This window comes from Terrapene carolina, unplaced genomic scaffold (assembly GCF_002925995.2).
Source record: "Terrapene carolina triunguis isolate 2854851 unplaced genomic scaffold, T_m_triunguis-2.0 Scaffold96, whole genome shotgun sequence".
Lineage (NCBI taxonomy): Eukaryota > Metazoa > Chordata > Testudines > Emydidae > Terrapene > Terrapene triunguis.
The window spans coordinates 22,029,244-22,051,948 of NW_020664447.1; the positions used below are offsets into that span (position 1 = coordinate 22,029,244).

The window sequence follows — 22,705 nt, forward strand, 5'->3', positions numbered from 1 at the left end:
AGAGTAATGTAAGTAATGCAAATCTACATGAGTTTATGGAAAATAAAACCTGTCAAACTAACTTGATATCTCTTTTACAAGTTTGGTTGATAACGGTAAGAATGTTGATGTAATATACTTAGACTTCTGTAAGGTGTTTGACTTGATGCCACATAACATTTTGATTAAAAAACTAGAGTGATATAAAATTAACATGGCACACATTAAATGGATTAAAAACTGGCTAGTTGATAGGTCTCAAAATGTAATTGTACATTAGGAATCATCATTGAGCTGGTCTGTTTCCAGTGGGGTCTCGTAGGGATTGATTTGTGGCCCTACACTATTTAACATCTTTAACAATGACCTGAAAGAAAACAAAATAATTCCTGATAAAGTTTGCAGATGACAGAAAAGTTGCAGAAGTGGTAAATAATGAAGAGGACAGGTCACTCAGAGTGGTCTGGATTGCTTGGTAAATGGGCACAAGCAAACCATGTGCATTTTAATATGGCTAAATGAAAGTGTATACACCGGGAACAAATAATGTAGAATATGGGACTCTATCCTGGGAAACAGAGACTCTGAAAAAGATTTGGAGGTGGTGGATAATCAGCTGAATGTGAGCTCTCAGTGGAACACTGTGGCCAAAAGAGCTAATGCAATCCTGGAATTCATAAACCGGGGAATCTCGAGTAGGAGTAGAGAGGTTATTTTACCACTGCATTTGGCATTGTCGTGACCGCTGCTGGAATATTGTATCCAGTTCCGGTGCTCACAATTCAAGAAGGATGTTGATAAATTGGAGAGGGTTCAGAGAAGAGCCACAAGAATGATTAAAGGATTAGAAAACATGCCTTATAGTGATGGACTCAAGGAGCTCAATCTATTTAGTTTAACAAAGAGACGATTAAGGGGTGACTTGATTACAGTCTATAAGTACCTGCATGGGAAACAAACATTTAAATAAAGGGCTCTTTCTTGTAGCAGAGAAAAATATAACACAATCCAATAGCTGGAAGTTGCAGCTAGACAAATTCAGACTGGAAAAAACGCATATATTTTTGACAGCGAGGTTAATTAGCTATTGAAACAATTTACCAAGGGTCTTTGTGGGTTCTCCATCACTGACCATTTTTAAATCAAGACTGGATGCTTTTCTAAAAGCTATGCTCTAGGAAATACGTTGAGGGAAATTCTATGGCCTGTGCTCTACAGGAGATAAGACTAGATGATCACTATGGTCCCTATGAATAGTTTACAAGTAGAGTCATAGTTTAATAGTTTCTGTCTAATTTGGCTTAGTTTTGTTTTATTTGTCTTTTGCAGAGGGCATATGGTTAAACAAACAGAAAGCGGTGTGCCTCCTTCCCCTTAGGGTTTCATACCCTCTGATACTTGCTGTTTGCACATAAATTGCATAGTTTACCCCTGACTTATCTCAACTTTGCAACTCTCCCAGCCCTACAAAAGGATTTCAGAACCACTACATGGATTAGAATAATTTGAAATTTGCTCAATTTTTTCCTGTGCTACTCTCCCCCACATCGCACTGTTTTTCAGCATTATCAACGACACCAAAATGTGAACACCCCTGAAAGATTCAGGTCCAAAATGATGAGGACAGTTCACCGTCTAGATCTGCAGATTCTTTGGAACAAAACGTGAAAATGGGGATCAGAGTCATTCAGATTCAGAGCACAGCTCTGGTTTAATGAAGTAATTTGCATACGGTATGCTCTACAAGGCTCAATGGTTCTTTGTAAATGTGTTTTTCTGAAATGCTGGATCTTCTCCATGGTCAGGCAATGAGTGGTTAAAACTAAATTACAAACATCAGCCTGGAGTGGTCATATGGTCAAGAAAGAAAAGGAGAATTTAGCAAACTAATTCATTTAGCACCAAGCGCTGAAGTTGGGACTCAGTGAAAACACTTACTGAAGTCAATAGGACTTTTGACCAAGTAGGTCCTTAGGCTTTGGCCCTTGATCCTCCTACTGTGGGCAGGGTCGCCAAGAGCGGGTTCAGGCCACGGTGAAAATTTTTTTTCGGGCCCCCCCCAGCAAGGGCGGACCGGCTAAACAGGGCCGACGAGGGGGGGGGAAGCCAGGCCCCAGGACCGCCGGGCCCCGGTAATTTGTACCGGCTTCCCCCCCCTCTCGTCGGCCCTGACTGTGGGTGAAACCAATATTCTGAATCCAAACACCAGAAACTTTGGGAGAGTTTGGATTAGGTTAGAATCCAGACCCATACCTCTCCAGCCTATCTCCAATGTTCTCTCCCAGGTATAATTGTATTCCACAGATAATGTTAGAAAGGTGATGCAATTGTTTTGTTTGAAGCAACTCTGTAAGGAGCTACTGTGAAAGCATAGCTTTAAGGAGGAATATATATTGGTTTGGTTAATTTGTATAGCAAAATGCTTGCCAATCTGCATACGTTTTAATCTGCACACAAAGTCTGGTGCTCCTGCCTCAACTCTCATAAAATATTTGGTGCTGTAATGAGGTCTGATGTTACTCCGACTTCACTCATACAATGTTTAATGACTATGAAATATTTTAATAAATAATTAAAAATAAGATGACAAAGAATGATGCAGATGTGTTACTCAGTCAATATGCTCTCAGAGATATGTGAATATATGGATGAATGAATGCATAGCATGTGCTACATAAACCAATCAGTGCTTAAAAGAAACTCTAGATTTTCAGTGTTACATAAGATGAAATATTGCCTGGGTGGCAAATTATTTTAGAGTCAATTTAATTAAAAGAAAACCTTTCATGACACTTTCTCCCCCAGGGTAGCAGATAACTTGGCACTGGTGTGTCTTGAGAATCAGAGGACAAAACCTGTCCTAACTTACTCCGTGCATAAACCCATTGACTTCAGTGAAGCTGCACGGGGAATAAATCTAGACAAAATTTACTCACTTTTTTGTCAGAGCTGTGATATCAGAAGTGTACTATCTGAATCCTGCAGATGTTGTAGATGTAAAGTTCCCTTTGTGCAAGATAAAGTCTGACATGTGGATGGTTATGGAACTGCAGATTCATAGGAAACAGAAATGGATACCAATTATTAAATCATCCAGGGTCCATTCCAGCAGCCCCTTATTCATGCAAGTAAGGGCCTTAGACCACCTCCTATCAGGGTAGGATTGTTGTCTACATTACATTTCCTAAGGCATTGGTATTTAATACAAAATACCAGCAATATTGTACATTATACATATATATGTTCTTATTGCTCCTTTAAAATTGGTAATTTTCTAATAAGGATTGTTTAATAAAGATAACAGGTGAGTGGTGAATATCCACTCAAGTGGTCCTCGGAAAATTATTCATAACCAGAAAATATTCAGGTGTGATTACTTCAAAGAGACCTCTTCCTACCTTCTGAAATGGCTACTACTATGAACTTGTCTTTAACAAAATAATGAGCCCTATCATGCTCCCAATAAAATAAATTGGAGTTTTGCCATTGACTTCAATAGGAGTTGGGCCAGAATTAGTGATGTTATCTCGTGCAATATACCCACAGTTGAGATACTGTGAAGTGTACTGGACTTTCAATGCCTAGTTTCATGCTTCAATTATTTATAATGCAAAACTGCCGTGCACTTAATCAAATTCACCTACCTATGTGACTTTTAAAGTTATAGTTCTAAAAAATAATGGGGCTCTGAAATCAGAAGACAATTTAGAATCACAAATCAGATCATATTTAATATATATTTAACTAACTTGATATAAATCAGCTGCCTTTATAAATGCTTAACATGCTACTTAAAATTCTTCCAAAAGATTACAGAATATATGTTTATGAAACAAACTTTTATGCTTTGCATCTTCCAGACTGAGGTATATAATGTACCATATTAAGAATGCATATCAGTGGGGAATTTCCTTACGTTCACCATGTGTTCAAATGAAAAGCATGTTTTTATACGTTATTACAAAGGGAACATTGCACAACAAATTTATAGCAGACATGAAAGAGGCTGTTTTGTGTAGCTGCTACAGGCTAGATTCAGGTTTTTTAAAAAAAGTCTGCGTGACTCCTTAATAAAATGGTATTTTAGAGTGGTGTTTTTAAGTAACTCTCTGTCCATGGATAATGGCACCTTTCTCTCACCATTTCTATTATGTGTCCACCTAGTTTTCAAGAGCTTATAACCTGGACTTCTGAGTTTGCTGTGGTCTGAATCTGATAGTCGGCAACAGCCAGATAACAGTGGCTTAAAAACACTACCAACATAGGTTAGACAAGAACTTGTGCCACAGTGGCAAAAGGATCCATATACCATTACCTCATAGGGCTTTATGAATGAAGGATTTTCTGTGCCTGTATCTCTGGTAGTCTGTTAAATTCATGGTTGCAATTATCAGTTATTCTGAAGTCCAAAATAAAATAGAAAACTAGGTGTTTTTTAAAAACTACAGCAGTCAGAGTTTACCTTGTGAAATTTCGTTTAAATAAAAAGAAACCGCTTTGTATTTCACTTCACAAAGCTTGGAGCTCTTCCAGCATTGCTCTGTCAGAAGCCGTGCATTTTCATTCTACTCCATTCCTGATCAGAGATTATTCATTTATGGATGGGTGGCTGTAAAAACTTGCCTCATGCATATGAAAATGGTAATGTTTACCACAAGGAGATTTCATTGCAGCTGAAAAGGGGTTGTGGCAACATGTTCCCTAGCTGGGCTGTGTCTTCTACAAATGGACTTGGCATTGCTCACCTCACCCTCAATGGAATTTTTTGCCACTTGCCTTGCCACTAGCTAAGCAAGCTGTTCGATGTACTTACAGATCATGATTTTGGAAGGAACTGGCAGAATGAGTATCAATTCCAGCAGCAATCTACTTCACCAGCAGCCTTCCTGGACAGATGGATATCCCACATGTAATGGTAGGAGGAATTCAACAATGGTGTACTATCTATATTTTGGAAAGTGTGTGTGTGGGGAGGGGAGGGGGTATTATGCCTTTAAATATACATAGGTATGATTTTTGACCTCTGCACTATCCAAACTCCTTTATATTTTATTGGAATTTCACCAGGAGGACGGTGTGCCTAGAAATGATAATAATTTGTGGTTTATTACTGGTTCTTTTTCTAAAAGTGAATTGAGTGCTAATAAAAAGTGCTGGATTGACAGCCCCAAAGTTCCCTCTTCACAGAAAAAGTACAACACGGGCAGCAGCAATGCAAGCTTCACACACACACTGCTCAGACATTATTCTTTGACCTTGACCTGCAGGGACCACTTGAGAAGGGAGTTCAGTTTTCCTGCTCTTGCACAGTATTTGCCTTCTCAGCTCAGACTACTAGAAAGACAGACTGACACTGAGGGTTATTGCCAGTGATGGGGATTTTTATGAACCTGTTCAATTCATAATGGACAGAGATGTCCAGTTCCATTTCACATAGGCCATTAAACAGCCATCAGATGGTGAGGGCTTTGGGTCAGTATCAACCCAAGTTCTAGCCTAAGCAGTGACTTAGAGCTAGAGGTCCTGTTCCATTATTTTCTGAATTCTGAATGGTGGTAGAACTGGGCACCTATATATTATATTAGATACACCTTTTAAGATCTTTCCCCCCTACCCAATACAATGTCACAGTAGCAGCAGTAAACCTTAAAATCAAGCCAGGCAAGCACCTTATATCACACACTAATCACAGTCCTGTAAAATGCTATAACCAAACATGCAGTGAAGATTCTCTCATTCAGAACTAAAAGAAGCTCTGTTTCTTTTCTCTGTGTGATTCCTAAATACCTTAGAATATATAAAAGTGCCCTTGATAAACACACTAGGTTGCCTTTCATTTTGCCCACAAGGATTCATGGTGAAAATCATGTTTGATTGAGAAGCGCTAGTTTCAGTTTACATGGGATTTTGCCAGCCTAAACTGGTGGCTTCTATTTGCAGGGATTTCTACCTTTGCAATCATTCAGTAATCACTTCCAGTTTTGAATTCACATGAGTCTGAAATTCCAAGTCAACCTGTATCCTCCTCTCTGCAATTCTCTCCACATGCCCACTCTCCTCTCTCAACAAGAGCCCCTCTTTGACCTTTAAAGTCTTCTGGTTTGAGAACTGGTGGCCTGCAAATGTCCTCTCCCCGTTTCTAAGACTGCAGCCTGCAGGGACAGAGGCAACCACCTTTCTCAGGTTCTTCAGAGGGTGCCCAGTGGCTTCTAAATCCCATTGTTACTTTCTGGAGCCCTCTACATAGTAATTAATTCCCCACAATCCTGCAACTGCGGGCTGCAAATGGTTCTGCACCCACTGCAATCTGCTCCTAAGATACCCCTCATTCCCCGGTATTGGTAGCTAGGGAAACTTGGGGATTGTATTACTAACATTTCTCACAACCACTTTGGATATTCTTGTTTTTGGCTAGAATATGCAATACTGGATCAGTGCCCAGGATGGAAGGCTCATACAGTAAAGCTGGTTCTTGACAATTTTTTGACTTGCAGAACAGAAGCTTGAAAATTCCCCCTTCGTCCCCACCGCTCAGCCAAATATAGAGCTGGAATTTTAAAACATAGATGATATTTCAAATTTTAAAAATTTGAATTTAAAATTTTTAGAAAAAAAAAATCACTCATTTTTTCACCCTTATCTCTGATGATCTCCAGAGTCCAACAATGAGATATGTGGGGGCTGAAATATGCTGTCCTTAGTATCGCCTATTGGCGCATCATTCCACCTTGTTTAGCTCAGTATGGCTGGGGTGCACCTTTATTAAGATGGGAGCAGGGGGATTCTCTGTGGGACTTACTGGCAAATTTAATAATTCTAATTAACACATAAGCCTTAGCTGATTAATAAGCCATCTTTATATAGTGCTGCTTTGCTTTGCCTACATGGAGCTTTTTCATCGAGGCAGCTAAGTGGTCTTGCTCTGGTCCCTTTTTGACTATATATTTGTTTTTGTAGTGTTTTCACCAACAGTTCAATTTTCAGAAAGATATGTAAAAACATCAGGGGCCCGCACCATCATTTTGTGGGCCTTAAAATTAGGATTCCCATTCTCTGATATTATCAGAAATATCTGGTTTTAATGTGAAATTCTGATGAAGTAAAAAAAGAGCATTTTGCCCACCTTCAGACAGAATTAGAGTTTTATTATTTTTAATCGGAAACTGGCAAAATTTCACCCCTGCTTTTGGGGATTTTTTTTAACCAAATAGAATTTATTCACAGAAAGAATAGAAAGGTATAGTATGTGCTTCTTATATTTTAGCTTTAGATTTTATGCTTTTTGGAGCAAGGATCTTGACCTCCTCTACGTACGCAAAGTATCTAGCACACTCTTGGTGTTAAATAAATATAAATAATATAAATAGTAATATTTAGTTAAGCAATGAGAATACTGTATCAATGTTGTACATAGACAGTGCCACATTGTCAAAGACAGAAACAAACAAATTCATAGAATTCAAGGTCATAAGGGATTACTATGATCACCGGGTCTGCCCTCGGGTATGACACAGGCCATAGAATTTCACGCATTAATTGCTGCATTAAGCCCATATCTTGTAAATGAGCTAGAGCAATTTGGCCTTTCCTTATGCCCCCACCCGTCCCTGCTAAAATCTTGTTCATATCCTAAAGAACTTGATTGCTGACACTCACACCTACTTGTCATCCCTGCTTCTCAGATTTTTGCCACTCTAGTATTCAAATTATTGCTGCAAAAGTCATATTCCTCTCCTATTGCTCCGATTGATCCCTCTCCTTGGATCCCTCTTTTTGGTTTCCTGCTCCTTACTGCATCAAATTCAGGTTCCCTATCCTCATCTCTAAGGCCCTGAAAATTCTCATCCCTACCTGCATCTGTTTTCATTTCCCACTACTTCCCCTGTGCCCTTTCCAATAATAGTTTGTCTCCTTTCCCCAAATTTCACCTCATGCCTTTTTTCATACTATAGACTATGTCTGGAACTATCTCATTGTCCTCTTTTTCCAAGCACCTTCTCTGTCCTGCTTCAAATTCTTCCTTCAACCCCACCTCTTCAAGCAGTCCTGCTTTTGTTCTTTTCCTCACGAACAATCCCAACACATCATCCTCTCTCTTGCCTTGTGTGTGCTTGTCCTGGCTTATCTAGGTTGTAAACTCTTTAGGGCAGGGAATATATCCCTTTATCAGGGCCATACTCCGATATGCTTATTCACTGAGTAGTCCCTGACTCTGTGAGTAGTCTCATTTACAGAAGAGGTTACTAGTCAATGTGAATAAGGTCTGGAGTGTGTGTTTGTGTATAAAGTGCTGTGCAAATTTACAACACTGTATACACATTATTAATATTAATATATGTTATTACATATTAATATAGTTAATATTTTCACTACTACATTGTGCACACTAACTTTTGCACACACAAATCTCAGGATTGGCCTTATGATTTACACCTTCCCAAGCTGCCAGATGTATAAATCAGGCTATGAGTTGCCTCTCATTGAATTACTTTCCATTCCATACCTTCTGCCGGAGATTAGACAGCCCGTGAGTAGTCAAGTCAGTGCAGGATTGTTTCTCTCCTCCCCACACCACACGCAGTATCCCCAGCAATCGCTTGTGGTGCTTGTGCTCACCTTGGTAAATTAGGACATAGAATCATAGAATCACAGGACTAGAAGGGACCTGGAGAGGTCATCTAGTCCGGTCCTCTGCACTCAAGGCAGGACTAAGTATTAGACCATCCCTGACAGGTATTTGTCTAACCTGCTCTTAAAAATCCCCAATAATGGCGATTCCACAACCTCCCTAGAAAATGTATTCCAGTGCTTCACCACTCTGATAGTTAGGAAGTTTTTCCTAATGTCCAACCTTAACCCGCCTTGCTGCAATTTAAGCCCATTGTTTCTTGTCCTATCTTCAGAGGTTAAGGAGAACATTTTTTCTCCCTCCTCCTTGTAACAACCTTTTATGTACTTGAAAACTGCTATCATGTCCCCTCTCAGTCTTCTCGTCTCCAGACTAAACAAACCCAATTTTTTCAATCTTCCCTCATAGGTCATGTTTTCTAGACCTTAAATCATTTTTGTTGCTCTTCTCTGGACTTTTCCCAATTTGTCCACATCTTTCCTGAAATGTGGCACACAGAACTGGACACAATACTCCAGTTAAGGCCTAATCAACGCGGAGTAGAGTGGGAGAATTACTTCTTGTGTCTTGCTTACAATACTCCTGCTAATACATCCCAGAATGATGTTTGCTTTTTTTGCAACAGTGTTACACTGTTGACTCATATTTAGCTTGTGATCCACTATGACCCCCAGATCCCTTTCCACAGTACTCCTTCCTAGGCAGTCATTTCCCATTTTGTATGTGTGCAACTGATTGTTCCTTCCTAAGTGGAGTACTTTGCATTTGTCCTTATTGAATTTCATCCTATTTACTTTAGACTATTTCTCCAGTTTTTCCAGATCATTTTGAATTTTAATCATATCCTCCAAAGCACTTGCAACCCCTCCCGGCTTGGTATCGTCCGTGAATATCGACATCTCATTACCCCATTGTCAGGGTATCGACATCTCATTACTCCAGTGGCAGGGTATCGACATCTCATTACCCCAGTGGCAGGCACAAATCCTTTTTGTGCACTTAGATTCTAGCATTTTTAATACAAATTATTGTCATGAAAGAACATAACAGAGGCTGTTCTGGAGGATTTGGCCAACCAAAAAAGAATTTAGATGTTCAGTAAAACCTCTGAGGAACAAATTAGGGAGCCTTGCATATTAAGAGATCTCTTTGAGGTATCTCCAAATACAAGGCATGAGTTGTTTCTCTGCCTTTACTAGGATGCCAGCTCTGCTACACAGCTAATGTTTGTTGGTGGTTATATATGATAGATTTTACTATGTAATAATATACCTTTAAATATACATTTATTTGATCATTATTGGGCTAAATCCTGAAGTCCATACTCAGCATTTATTCAGTCCTTAATCAAGCCAAACCCCCACTGATCTCAAAGGGAGTTTTGCCCGAACAAGAACTGCAGGATTTGGCCCATCATTATTATACATGCTTCAAAGGTACCTTTTCCCATGTGGGCGTCAATACATCTATGCTCTAATATCTTTCCCACCTGTAGAGCCTTCCACCCAAGAATTTGAAAGCATGTTACAAACATGAACGAATTAATTCCCATAATACCCCAGTAACCTAGGTTAGTTTGATTCTTTCCATTTTACAGATTGGGAAGCTGAGTCAAAGAGTATTAAGGTGACTTGCTCAAGGACAATCAGCAAATTAGTGTTAGGGACTAGGAAGAGAATTCAGATCTGCTGGCTTCCAGTGATGTGCTTTAAGCACTAGACCATGCTTTCTTTCCTGTACACAGCACATAGACATTCTGTGCTCAGCATTACTGTTGTGTTAACAGAGTGAATACGTAACATTTCTCTTTCCCAGTGCCTGGCAGTTTCTATGGAACTCAGTGGCATGAGATACACCCTCAATACTGGACCAAGTACCAGGTGTGGGAGTGGCTACAGCATTTCCTGGATACCAACCAGCTGGATGCCAACTGCATACCTTTCCAGGACTTTGACATCGATGGCGAACATCTGTGCAGCATGACTTTGCATGAATTCACCCACGCAGCTGGGACAGCCGGCCAACTTCTTTACAGCAACCTTCAGCACCTAAAATGGAATGGTAAATATAAACTAGCGCATAGACAGGACAGGACTGCAACCACAATTTTGTGAATTCTGGGTTGATCTAAGGCCACTTATGTTCCTCAGCCTTGCAGTGACTGAAGTTCTGCTCGTGACGGGTTTAAGAGTTTCCCAGGAGTGCAACTTCATTTCTGCAGAGCTCCTAAGAGACACACAGGACTGAAACTCCTGGTTATCCCCCACTTTACTAAGGTCTTACCTGGTCCACAAGACATTAGTCAATTTAGCAATATTGGGAAAAGACCATGAAAACAGATTGGATGTTTTATCAGTAAAGACAAAGGTTTTTCTTTTTTAACAAGTAGCCCACATTCTTATATTACAGAAAGGAGCTCTGTAACCCACTGATGCTCAGGAGATTCATAGGTGTGCAGAAATGTAGAACTCCCCTCCATGCTTTTGAGGCCTCATGTAGCAAGAAGGCAACTCATTCTGTTGAATGACTGAAATAGATGTATGCAGGGTAGTTGTAGCTGTGTCAGTCACAAGATATTAGAGAGGGTGAAGTAATATCTTTCATTGGACCAACTTCCGTTGGTGAGAGAGAGACACATCAACTCAAAGCGGCACCAGTCCCTTCCAGAACAACAGATGCAAAACCTGTAGACATATCTCTGCTCTACAATGATCAACACCCCCACAACACACCTTTCAAGATCCATGGATCCTACACATTCCATATCACAACATGTGGTGTACCTCATCCAGTGCACTAAATGCCCCAATAACAACTGTGTGGGTGAAACAAGACAATCACTACACTCTCAAATGAAATCAGACAGGAAAACGATAAAAGACAAAAACACCCTATCACCTGTGGGTGAACACTTCACAAAACACACACTCTATATCTGACCTATGAGTCCTCCTCCACAAAGGAAACCTGCACAACACTTTCAAAAGATGAGTTTGGGAGCTTAACTTCATAATTCTTCTAGACAGTAAAAATCATGAACTGAACAGAGACACTGGATTTATGGCTTATTACAACAATCTGTAACCCACTAATCCCTCTTTCTGTCCTATGACTTCTGGGGTGTTAACGGGCCACTCTACCTTGACTGGTCCCTTAGAATACGTGCTAAATACTTATGCCAAACAGTCTGTTCCACCTTGCATTTAGCTGTGATGCTCAGAGTACCTTTCCCAGAGCTGAAGAAGAGCTCTGTGTGCCTCAAAAGCTTGTTTCTCTCACCAATAGAAGTTGGTCCAATAAAACAGATTACCTCACCCACCATCTCTGAAACAGACGTAGTAAGGTAAAAATGACAGACTCTTCCTTCCTTCTATCCATTCACCTGACACTTCCCATTTCCAGCCATATCATAGTAATTTAGCAGATTCACACTAAGAAGTTAAATGAGAAGTTCACAGTGTGTGGCACGGGCAGAGGATGTGTGTGCGTGTGTGTGTGTGTGTGTGTGTGACCTCATGTCTTTTCAAAATTAGCCCTTTGGTATCGATCCCTGCTTGAAGCTCTATCTTTCCTGTGTGTGCTGTGCACATAATTACACATCCCCTCTCCCATGCAATCTCTTGCAGGTCAGTGTGGCAGTGAAATGTACCCGTCACATAATGTCGTTGTAAAAACAGAACAAACAGGTGAGTAATAGCAATTGTTATGGTGTGCCAGGTAACTTGACTTTACTTGGATGTCAATGTTCAAGGAAAATAGCTGCTAAGATAAAGTTCATAGTAGATGTTTTAGCAACAGCTTCACTTAAATACCAAAACAAGTCTATTTTCCAGAGAAGAGGTCATTAAATAATGGAGATGAAATTAAAACTGAGGTTTCTAAAATGTCAGTAAATTCTCTTTACTGAATCTCTGAGGTCTCACATGGTACCAGAAACACTAGATTGCATAGGGTTACTTGAGTTAGGAGACCTCTAAAATGTCACCTGACCAGTGTCTTCATCACCTTCCTCCAAACACAGTTTGCACAATTTGTAATGGCTCATAACTTCCTCCCTGGGGCTTGGTTTCATTGTTAAAAAGAACTACAATGGAACAACACAAAATCAAGCTCAAGTCTTCTCCTCAACTTTGGCCATTTTCAGGGTTCCTTTCCAAGAATGGCTCAGCTCACACTCCAGATCTCTCTACATAGCCACTCTCAACTCCCTTATATGTGGGTGTGTTAATGAGCCACTGGCATACTCACATATTATTTCCCAGAAGAATCAACATCAGCTTACAGCGTGGAGTGTTTCAGACAAACACTGATAGCCTATTTCATTCATCTAGTCTATTGCCTTTTCCCTGCGGCATAGAATATGGCTAGGCACAGATCAAGGCAGGAATTTAGGATTTTTGGTATATGTTCCCCTTGGTCAGAGCTGGGTCAGACAGAACAGTGAGACACAGACAGAGGAAGAATAGCAGGTAACAGTCCTGTGTATAGCTGCAGGTTGGCTTTCTGCTGGAGGGGAGTTACCTGTATTTGAGTTGGAGAAAGGAAAGGTCTTCTATATGAGAGAGATAAAATCTCTGAGGAGGAATCCCCAATATCTTTGTGGATCTTGGCCTGATTAAGTCTTAATCCACCCCTCAATAGAGATACACAACGCCAGCACAAAGTATTCATCTACAGACTGTGCAAATATTAAAGCCTTGTGTATTCACTTTTTTTTATGGTGGTCACTTCCCCACTATTAAAAACTATTGCTGGATTGGGGCTGGTGCAGTGGGGCTGTGGTGATGCTCTGCTCATTGCCACATGAAAAGCCCAGGTTCAATTACCCAGGCACAGTCAGTATGTCCACGAGCTGGCAGGGGCTGGGCGTGCTGCTTTCTTGAGAATGGGAGAACTTGATATGGCTACACGCCAGCTCCTTGTGATGAGATAGAAATGAAGTTGGTGGGTTCAGAGGGGAATCCTATCTGGTCCTACTAAGTCAAGGAAGGTTACCTCAGTGTGGATGCTGGCACAGCTGTAAGTGTGAAGCCAAATAATCCCCCCAAGCTTTAGCTGGGTAAGGTTTATTTTCAGAGACAACAGTGGGTGGATCAGATGTCCAAACAAGAAAAGGGTGTGTGCTACTGTAAGAACATGGGCTCGGGATGCCCCGACATGTAGTTCTAATGCCTGCTAAATTCCCATGTCATAAATGTTAATGCAGCCAAGCAAGATGATTTAGCTAGTGACTCATTTTCAGTTTCCAATTGCATTAACTTGAAAAAATAAATAAATCCCAAATTTGAGTCTTATGCTTCATTGCCTTTGATTTGGAAAGAGAAAGGAAGACAAACTTAACATCTCTGGCCTGAAAAGTTGTAATGCAAAAAGCATCATGATTTCACCAGCAGCTGACAAGAAAATCAAATGTGTGCAGGTTATGAGTCTGCTATTATAACATTCCATTGAATTTTCCTTGTATTGTATGAAGCACTATGAGTCTAAGGGTGGCTTTGAAAATCTTCCATATTCATGCATTATGCATTTTGTGCCCAATAAGATGTCCTTTAGGTTAAGGATATATGTAAGTTTAGCACCAGGCCCTGAGTATGATCCTCAATAGAGATTCTGCATATATCTAATAATATAAAATGGGACCCTCATAGAAGATTGAACTTTCAATTATATCATGTTTTTTTCTATGAACTGATATGTCACCTAACTAAAGGGAGCCTTGGCCTCAGTAAGGGCTTCTGGGCACCACCATAATACAAACAAAGAATAAACCTTAATTTCTTCAATTCTACTAGAATGCTGAATTGTTGAGGACGCAATCATTTCTATAGCAACAAAGCATAATGTCACACACTTCACTGCTGGGTCAGGCAGCAAGAAGAGCTGGTCTCCCATTGGAACACACATAGTTGAAATATTACCTGAGAGAATATTAGAAAAATACAGGCCAAGACAAAGTATTTTTTAAAAATAAATGTTCTGTATTAACAAATTTGCTCTAGTGTACAAACAGCATGGGTGAACCTAGCAGTCTATGGTGTAGCAACTTGCATGTTTTTTTCCCCATGGTCTGTTATTTGTCACATTTCTCTTAGTCCTACTGGTTCAGTGTCTCATTGTTACTCACTTCACTGCTGGATAGTATTCTTTTACTGATATAGACTTTCCTTTTGGTCCCTATCTTCAGATCCGTCCTTAATGGCCTCCTGGAAAGAAGAGAATTATTTGTATGACAGTGGTTATGGTAGCACAGTAGGTAACTAACATCACAATGCTTCAGGCATTTATGAAGTGTTTTATTGTGGTAAGAGGATGTTAACATAAAACTTTTTCTTTTGAATCCCCAGAGTTATTGGACAGTAAAACTTTCTGTCGCGCACAGATTTCCACGACTACTACCAGTCACCAGCCTCTTGGTAAGAAGCTCTTAATTCTATTGCTGATCATCTGTGTCACACACCCTAGAATTACTGCTATATAAAAGTCTTCTGTTGCAGGTCTGAGTGTAGATATCCAATAGTTTTAAACCAAGCAATATTGATGTTGATATTAGCTATTTTAGCGATCCTAACTAAATAGTTATTTAAAAAGTGCTCTGCTCTCCTCTCTTTGTCAAGAAAAAAAGAACATCAAATAATCAGTAACGTCAGGGGGACCCCCCATATCTTTTCAAGTGACTGACTCAAGGTGGAAGAGACAGTGTTAGAAAGATAAGATGTTCCTATCCTGTCATAACCTGTTGTGTGGTGTGGCTGTGCACAACTAAAGGACTGCCTCATCCCGCCTCAGAAGTGCACTTCAGTGGTGAGCAAAGTGATTCATATACAGGTATCAATGGCCAGATATGGTGTTACATCAGCACAGAGTGGCCATAGGCAGGCATAAGTCTCCCCTACTGAACTGCAACAGAGCAGGGGGTGTTCCCGGATATACTTCCTAGGCAGATTTCCCACAGCTTCAGTGGATCACCTACTCCAGCCCTATGGTGCCTCGGCACGTCATGTCCACAGCAGGCCATTTTACCCCTTTGATGGCCTCTTTGCACCTCCTGAGCAGTATAAAGAGGATGTAATAGGAATATAATCTACCTTTCTGTAGGCAAGTGAGATGTGGGTGAGTGGCAGGTGAATGGGGAGTAAAGAGTGGTAAAAGCATAAGTGAATGGTGGTGGGTGGACACATGAAAATGTGGCAAGCATGATTTAGAGGATGGTGACTTAGTGGCAGCTGTGGGCAGGGAGTGAGGAAAGAGGAGAGAGAGAAGTGATGGGAAGAGAAGAAAGGAAGAGAGATTGGAGAATTGGTAGAAGAGGGGAAAGAAGAGAGAGAAGGAAGGAGAAAGATGAGAAGAAAAATTAGATATTGACAAGAAGCAAGGACTCTTGAGGGAACATGGGGAAGGAGGGGAGAAAACATAAGGAAAGAAAAGGGGGAAAAGAGAAAGTAGTCTAAAGAGAAACAACTACTGAAAAAGAATCAAAGGAAAAAAATATCAGGGTGAGAGAGAGAGAGAGAGGGAGAGAGAGAAAAGAAAGGTGAAAGAATGGGATATGGGAAGAGATGGAAAGAAGAAATGCAGTGTGACTACACTCCTCCCACTGCCCCTGCAGCTCCCCACTGAGACTCATGCTGGGTGCTCTCCAGTTCATTTGCCCACTGGGCCCTCATCCTTAAACTGACCTGACACAATTAAAGGGCAGATTACAACAAAAGAATCTGTATGTGCATGCTCAGCGTGGCCCTCACCTAGAAGCACAGAAAGGCTCGCCAAGGTGACGTGCACTTTATAAACAAATGCATTCAGCAATAAATGTTAAAAAACCCCACCAAACCCAATTGCTTTTTCTCTTGCCAACACCCATTCTCATAAAATGGCTGCCAGCTCGTCAGAGCTTTCTGACACTGCTGGGAATCAGCAAGATTCTTGGCTTGGTGTGTTTATATGCTGACTTGTTGAGCCTAGAGCTAGGGTGGCACGCCAAGGGCACAGCCTGTTGTAAAAACTAAATTTGTATATCCCATAAAGAAGTAGCTCATTCCTGAATCATATGCAAATAATATGAAATCTTTTGTCACAAGTTTTGCAAGGCAGCTTTGCTGAAACTGCATCATAATTCTTTTCATCTGTCAAGCCCCAGCCTTCAAATGCTGTGTGCTCAGAACAGGGCTCCGTGGAAGTGTAAAGGCAGAATGGGAGGCTGTTTACATAGGTGTAATAAAGAATAAATCACTAAGTAGAAGGCAATTGACTTTCATTGAATAAATTACCAGCTAAGTCGAATATACTAAAGCCATTTTAAACTAAATAGGGGATTCTAAAATCAGGTGGTTTTTTTTAATAATCATATTGTTAGGTAAAACTACCTACAAATTAAGGACCTGACGCTGCAGTCCTTAATCAAGACAAAAGTCCCACTGACTTTTGATATACAGTTGAGTGACATCCATGGGAGCTTAACATGGATAAAGTCAGCAAAATCAGGCCCTCGTTTAATTTCACTGTTTTCCCACAAGCTCAGTGACTTCCATCAGTGGCTGGTGCTCTCTGAAAATGGGCAGGCAAGTAAATAGTGGGCTCTCTGAAAGTGAGCAGGATATATAAACATGAGCCCAGAGCTGATTTGCAGCTGTGGATCAAGACCATGCTATATCAGACTTAAAACAGGGTAGGCCTGGACTGTCCTCTCTGCAGGGCCGGCTCCAGGCACCAGCCCACCAAGCTTGTGCTTGGGGCGGCACCTGGAGGGGGGCGGCCCAGCGCTCCGGCCACCGGGGAGAGTGGGGCCACAGCCGGGCTCGCCGCCCTCCCCCCGGCGCTCTGGCCGCCCTCCTCCCCTGCGCCCTCCCCCCAGCCGCCGGGGGGAGAGCGGCGAGCCCCAGCTGGGGCTCGCCGCCCTCCTCCCAGGGCTCCGGCCGCCCTCGGGTGGGGGGAGGCCAGCCGGAGGCTTTTTTGCCTGGGGCGGCAAAAAAGCCAGAGCCGGCCCTGCCTCTCTGCCCTGAGTAGAGCTGAGCAAAATCTTGTGTGAAACATTTTTTTCACAAACACAAAAATGCAAATTTGGGTTAATCAAAACCATTCACAAATTTAGACAAATTCTGTAAAATTGTTTTGGTCAGAATGTTTTTTTCCAGAAATGTCAGAGTTCATTTCAGCATTTATGAAATGAAACATTTTGACTTTTTGTTTTTGGAATTTCCCTTGGTTTTATTTTTAAAATAATTTAAAATGTATTAAAAACACTCAAAATTGAAATTCATTTTTTTAACATTTTGGTTCTCCAAAAATTTCCCAACACTTTCATCCAGGCTGACCTGAAATTATAATTTTTTTTCAATTTTTCAGGCCTGCACCTAGACCTAATATTCAGTTTTCTGGACAACCCTACCTCTGAGTTCATATTTCCAGTTGGGTGTAGAGTACAGTATGTCTGTAAATATTTTTGCACCCATTTTTTTAGATACAATTATTGTAGATGCATGTGCTACTCAGGCAAGATTTTATGCAAATAGATATTTATATTAAGTCATTTGCACATGGAAATTCCTGCTTTCCATGCAAAATTATGGTAATTGTGAATACTTAGCCACTGGAAAAACGTGCATGGGTCTTAAGCATTTACTTTATGGAATTCAGTCACTAAATATCCTGCAGAGCAAGCACAAGAGGGACTTATAATTAGAATTGTCTCATAGACCTTGTGGAAGTTCTCAGCCTGATTAAAAGAAACCTTTTGTGTTAATGTCAGTAACAGATTCAGATTTTGTTAATTTCCAAGAAGGTGACTACTAAACACAGAAATATCATCTTCTTTAGTTAGGTGATAAGAAATGAATAAATACAACTTCTTATTCTTTATTTTTTCTGAGGAATGGCTTGAGCTAGAAATCTGGTGCCTTTTAAGAGTGTTTACAGGCAAAAATGTTGCACTGATGAGAAGTAGCATGTTCTTGTGGCTTATAGCTGTCAAATAAAATATATGTGCCCAGCTGTCAAAAATTCCTAACAACACCAGCTTGAGTTCTGGGACTACTCGGCTTTTATTTATTTTCTTAAGAACAATGCCTTGTCAGATAATTCTCCATTTAGGCAGGTGGGTGTACATTACATTAGTACCAGTACATACAATTCACATTAGATCATCTATAGAACAACCAAAAAAAAAAAAAAGCACCCCCAAAGTTACATGCTACAGCAAAGTCTGGGCCATAATGGGAGAATTCAGGATTGCTTTTATATATATGATCCTCTTATTTTTCATTCTGACATACATGGTGCAAGGGACATGGGGTGAGGTATTTGTTAATCTAATTAACATGTCCAGAGTCAACTGTATACCTCTGTATTTGTCCTTTATTCATCAATGATCTCTTTGTGAAATGTAGCCTGGCTGATTAAAATATAACCCAGAAAGCAAAAATAACCCCCGGATTACTCATTTAGTTTTTGAAAGATGATTATCTTTAAAACAGGCAATTATTCATTGTTGTGGTTTTTTATTTTTTAATATGCTAGTCAACAGAAAACCTTTAGCCAAGTTTATGAGAATAATTTCATTTTCATCCTCTGCAGAGTCTTCAGATGAGAAAAAAACACAAGATCATCCCCCAAAGTCCCACACCAAGAAGCACAGTAAGTCAACTACTTATGGCAACACTGGTGGCTTGATTAATGGCCCAGAGACAGTACAAGTTTAGGTTCAAGTTTTGGGAGAAAAAGGAAGCAACAGAAAGAAAGAGCCCAGTTTCAAAGCAAATGGGTCAAATGGAGCTACACTGATTTACACCAGCTGAGGATCTGACCAACTGCTTTGTCCAGGGTAGAAGTTCCAAATAATGCCCTAATCAATAAGGACCTTTCAGAAACACAGAATTAGATGAATGTTTACTGTGTGCTCCTTTAAGACATGATTGCTGGGTTGAAAAGAAGTTAGGAGATGCCTTGGCCACCAAAACTATCTCCTCTCTGAGAAATTCAATCCTTGCAATGCCCTTGGCTCATCCCTCCACTAAGGAAGGATTCATTATCCACATCCATTATGGAGATTTAAGGCAAGGTTACACCCTGGGTGTGCAAATATTTCCATCCATTTTGGTAAATGGGTCATGAAAATATCCTCCTTAGTCTTTAGTAGGGGAGAACGCCACAGCTTTCTGGGCAAATTACTCCAAGTGATTTTCCTTCCTGAATGGGTATAAGTGCCAAAAGTCATGGTGTAGAAGTATAAAGCAACAGAGCAGCGGTCTGAGGTATGTGGCTTCAACAGGGTACACATTTGATAGGATTAATTCAAAGTGCTGAGCTTTGTAATATGAAACAAAGACTCGCTTAGGCGCCATTTTTCTGTTTTGTATCCAAGTTACTGAGGGTGAGTTGGTGCAGTATTTTGCTGCAGCTTTACAGAGATATGCAAATCTTTGGGGAGCTATTCTGAACATAACCTCAATTTGAGAAATGTCAAGATTACTGCTTTATGCAGTGTAGTTGTAGCCGTGTTGGTCCCAGAATATGAGAGAGACAAGGTGGGTAAGGTACAATCTTTTTTTGGACCAACTTCTGTTGGTGAGAGAGACAAGCTTTCTACCTTGAAGGGTCCCTTAGACTATGTGCTAAACAATGCTAAACAATCTGTCCCACCTTGCATTTAGCTGTGACCCTTGGAGTACATTTCCCAGACCAGAAGAAGAGCTCTGTGTGGCTCGAATGCTTGCCTCTCTCACTAACAGAAGTTGGTCAAATAAAAGATATTATTTCACCACCCTTGTCTCTTAGATTCAGGGGCGGCTCTATGTTTTTTGCCGCCCCAAGCACGGCAGTCAGGCGGCCTTCAGCGGCACACCTGCATGCAGTCCGCTGGTCCCGCAGATTTGGTGTACCCGCCGCCGAATTGCTGCCGAAGCCACGGGACCGGCGGATCTCCCACAGGCAAGCTGCCAAGGCTGCCTGACTGCACCCTCACGACGACCGGCATGCCACCCCCCACCCCCCGTGGCTTGCTGCCCCAGGCACGCGCTTGCTGCGCTGGTGCCTGGAGCTGCCCCTGCTTAGATTACTGCTTTACACATCTCAGACAATGTACATGGAAGTCTGGAGGCATAGTCAGATTGTGGTTTCTATGCAGACAAGTCATTTTCTGTGAGCAACCTACCATACCAAAATAAAACAAAAACAAAAAATACCCCAGAGAAAGTCTTTCTGTTTCTTCCATCTTCTTTCAGATCCTCGAGGAACTCACCTCTGGGAATTTATCAGAGATATTCTCCTGAATTCAGAGAAGAACCCAGGATTAATAAAGTGGGAAGACCGGTCTGAAGGTGTCTTCAGGTTCTTAAAATCTGAGGCGGTGGCTCAGCTCTGGGGAAAGAAGAAAAACAATAGCAGCATGACTTATGAGAAACTCAGCCGGGCCATGAGGTAGCATGAGTTGAGAAAACATGAATCCTGGAATAATTAAAGAGATATGGCATCAATTTGGAATCTTGTTAATTTTAAAAAATGAGTTAAAAGTAGTTTAATTGGTTACGTCTGCCATCTGAGTTCCCGTCTTGATTTTGAGGGGGTTATAATTACATTTTCTTATTTTTTTAAGTGTTTTTGTCTCCCCTTGTTGCTGTGTGAACAAGCCACGCAAACAGGTGAAACTAACTGTTATAGAAGGTTAAACACAAAAGGTAAAACTCACCCCTCTGCAAAGGAACCAGCTCAAGACCTTGTCACTACTAAACTCAAAGGATTTAAATTGGGCCTAAGCAATGCATAAGCAGTATTGCCAACCTGCACATAAGTCAAGCCCCCCAAAATAATGAGATTGGCTTAAAAATCATGGGTTCCTTTTGATGTTCACATTTTCAAGCTTTTCTCCGCACCCAGTAGGGCTAGAAATTTCTTTTTTGTTTTAAATGAAAGCTGAGATTCTTTCCTGATCACAGGATTCCAGAAGCTGGCACTTTTACAGAAATGTCAAATATCATGAAACTTGCGATACAATTACAAGAGTTGGCAGCACTGAATAAGCTATGAGCTGGTGTTTCTGAAAAGTGGCATAGTCCACTCAAGGTGCAGGCAAATGTATAAACTAAAACAAAGTAAAATAAAAAAGAGTTAAGATGTTTTCTCTAATCTCTTTACACAATAACCTTAGATTTTACTTGTAATAAAAGTAGGTAAAACATGTTCAGTTACAAGTGTGATTTCTTAGTTGACAGTGTCCCTTAAAGACTATTCTCAACTCTAATGCCTAGTATCAAATCTATTTCTTTTTTTTTTCTTTTAACAGATACTATTATAAAAGAGAAATACTGGAGCGTGTGGATGGCCGAAGATTAGTCTATAAATTTGGGAAGAATGCCCGTGGCTGGAGAGAAAATGAGAATTGAAGATGTCAGCAAAAACAGCAGCAAAATCTTCTGGACGTAAATATTTCAAAGACTGTTCTCTTCTATTTATGTACCAAAATGGGGGGGAAAAACCCTACTTCTAACAGGAAGAAGGAACACTATCATTGGTGTCAAAATTATTTTAGTTGAAGTATGTCCTGTATGGGGAAAAAATGTACACAGTTTTCTGTGATATATGGTAACATATGATTGTGATTAATTTTCCCATCTTGTGAAGTTTTTTTTATATAGTGCAGGAGTAATGTGATTTATGACAATGCTGTGAGTCATGCAAGTAAAGGCGGGAATCATGGGGCATTATGTATTTTTATGAGTAAAAGAATTTAAAATAAGGCAGCCTGCTTTCTGCACATGAGAAAAATGAGTTCCAATGTTGCTTATCTTTGTAAGAGGACTCAAGGGCAATTGTTCAGTTCAGATCATATTATTTCAACTATGGATACCTGTGGAGTATGAAGTAACATATGACTGCATGCATGAGGTTGAAAAGCATCTGCCTCAAGTAGCTATCCCACAACAGTTGCACATGCTGGAGCATGTTAGTACACTTAGGAAGTGAACTTTGAGTGGATAAAACAGTAAGCATCTCGGAGCCATGCGGTTGTTTTAATAGATTCCTAGGCCAGAAGGGACCTCCTGTATAACACAGGCCATAAAACTTCCCCAAGATAATTCTTAGAGCAGATCTTTTAGAGAAATATCCAAT

The 22,705-nt window shown here is 40.6% G+C and overlaps 1 protein-coding gene across 2 annotated transcripts; it reads left to right on the top strand.

The window, feature by feature from the left end:
* Nucleotides 1-4,797: 4,797 nt before the first annotated feature.
* On the top strand, nt 4,798-21,978 carry EHF (ETS homologous factor). Of its 2 annotated transcripts, XM_024213879.1 has the most exons (8): nt 4,798-4,894; nt 10,424-10,669; nt 12,235-12,294; nt 14,793-14,861; nt 14,953-15,021; nt 19,175-19,234; nt 20,821-21,016; nt 21,879-21,978. In XM_024213879.1, the coding sequence occupies exons 1-8, from the start codon at nt 4,798-4,800 to the stop codon at nt 21,976-21,978; spliced, it is 897 nt and encodes a 298-aa protein (XP_024069647.1). The 2 variants fall into 2 exon arrangements, with proteins under 2 accessions (XP_024069647.1, XP_024069648.1); XM_024213880.1 differs by lacking the exon at nt 14,953-15,021.
* The last annotated feature ends 727 nt before the right edge of the window (nt 21,979-22,705 follow it).

Excerpts from the sequence above, each read along its gene's own strand:
- EHF (XM_024213879.1), top strand. The coding sequence starts at position 4,798 with ATGATTTTGGAAGGAACTGGCAGAATGAGTATCAATTCCAGCAGCAAT. Across the intron at positions 4,895-10,423 it reads TGGATATCCCACATGTAATG|TGCCTGGCAGTTTCTATGGA; the intron begins GTAGGAGGAATT and ends TCTCTTTCCCAG. Across the intron at positions 19,235-20,820 it reads GTCCCACACCAAGAAGCACA|ATCCTCGAGGAACTCACCTC; the intron begins GTAAGTCAACTA and ends ATCTTCTTTCAG.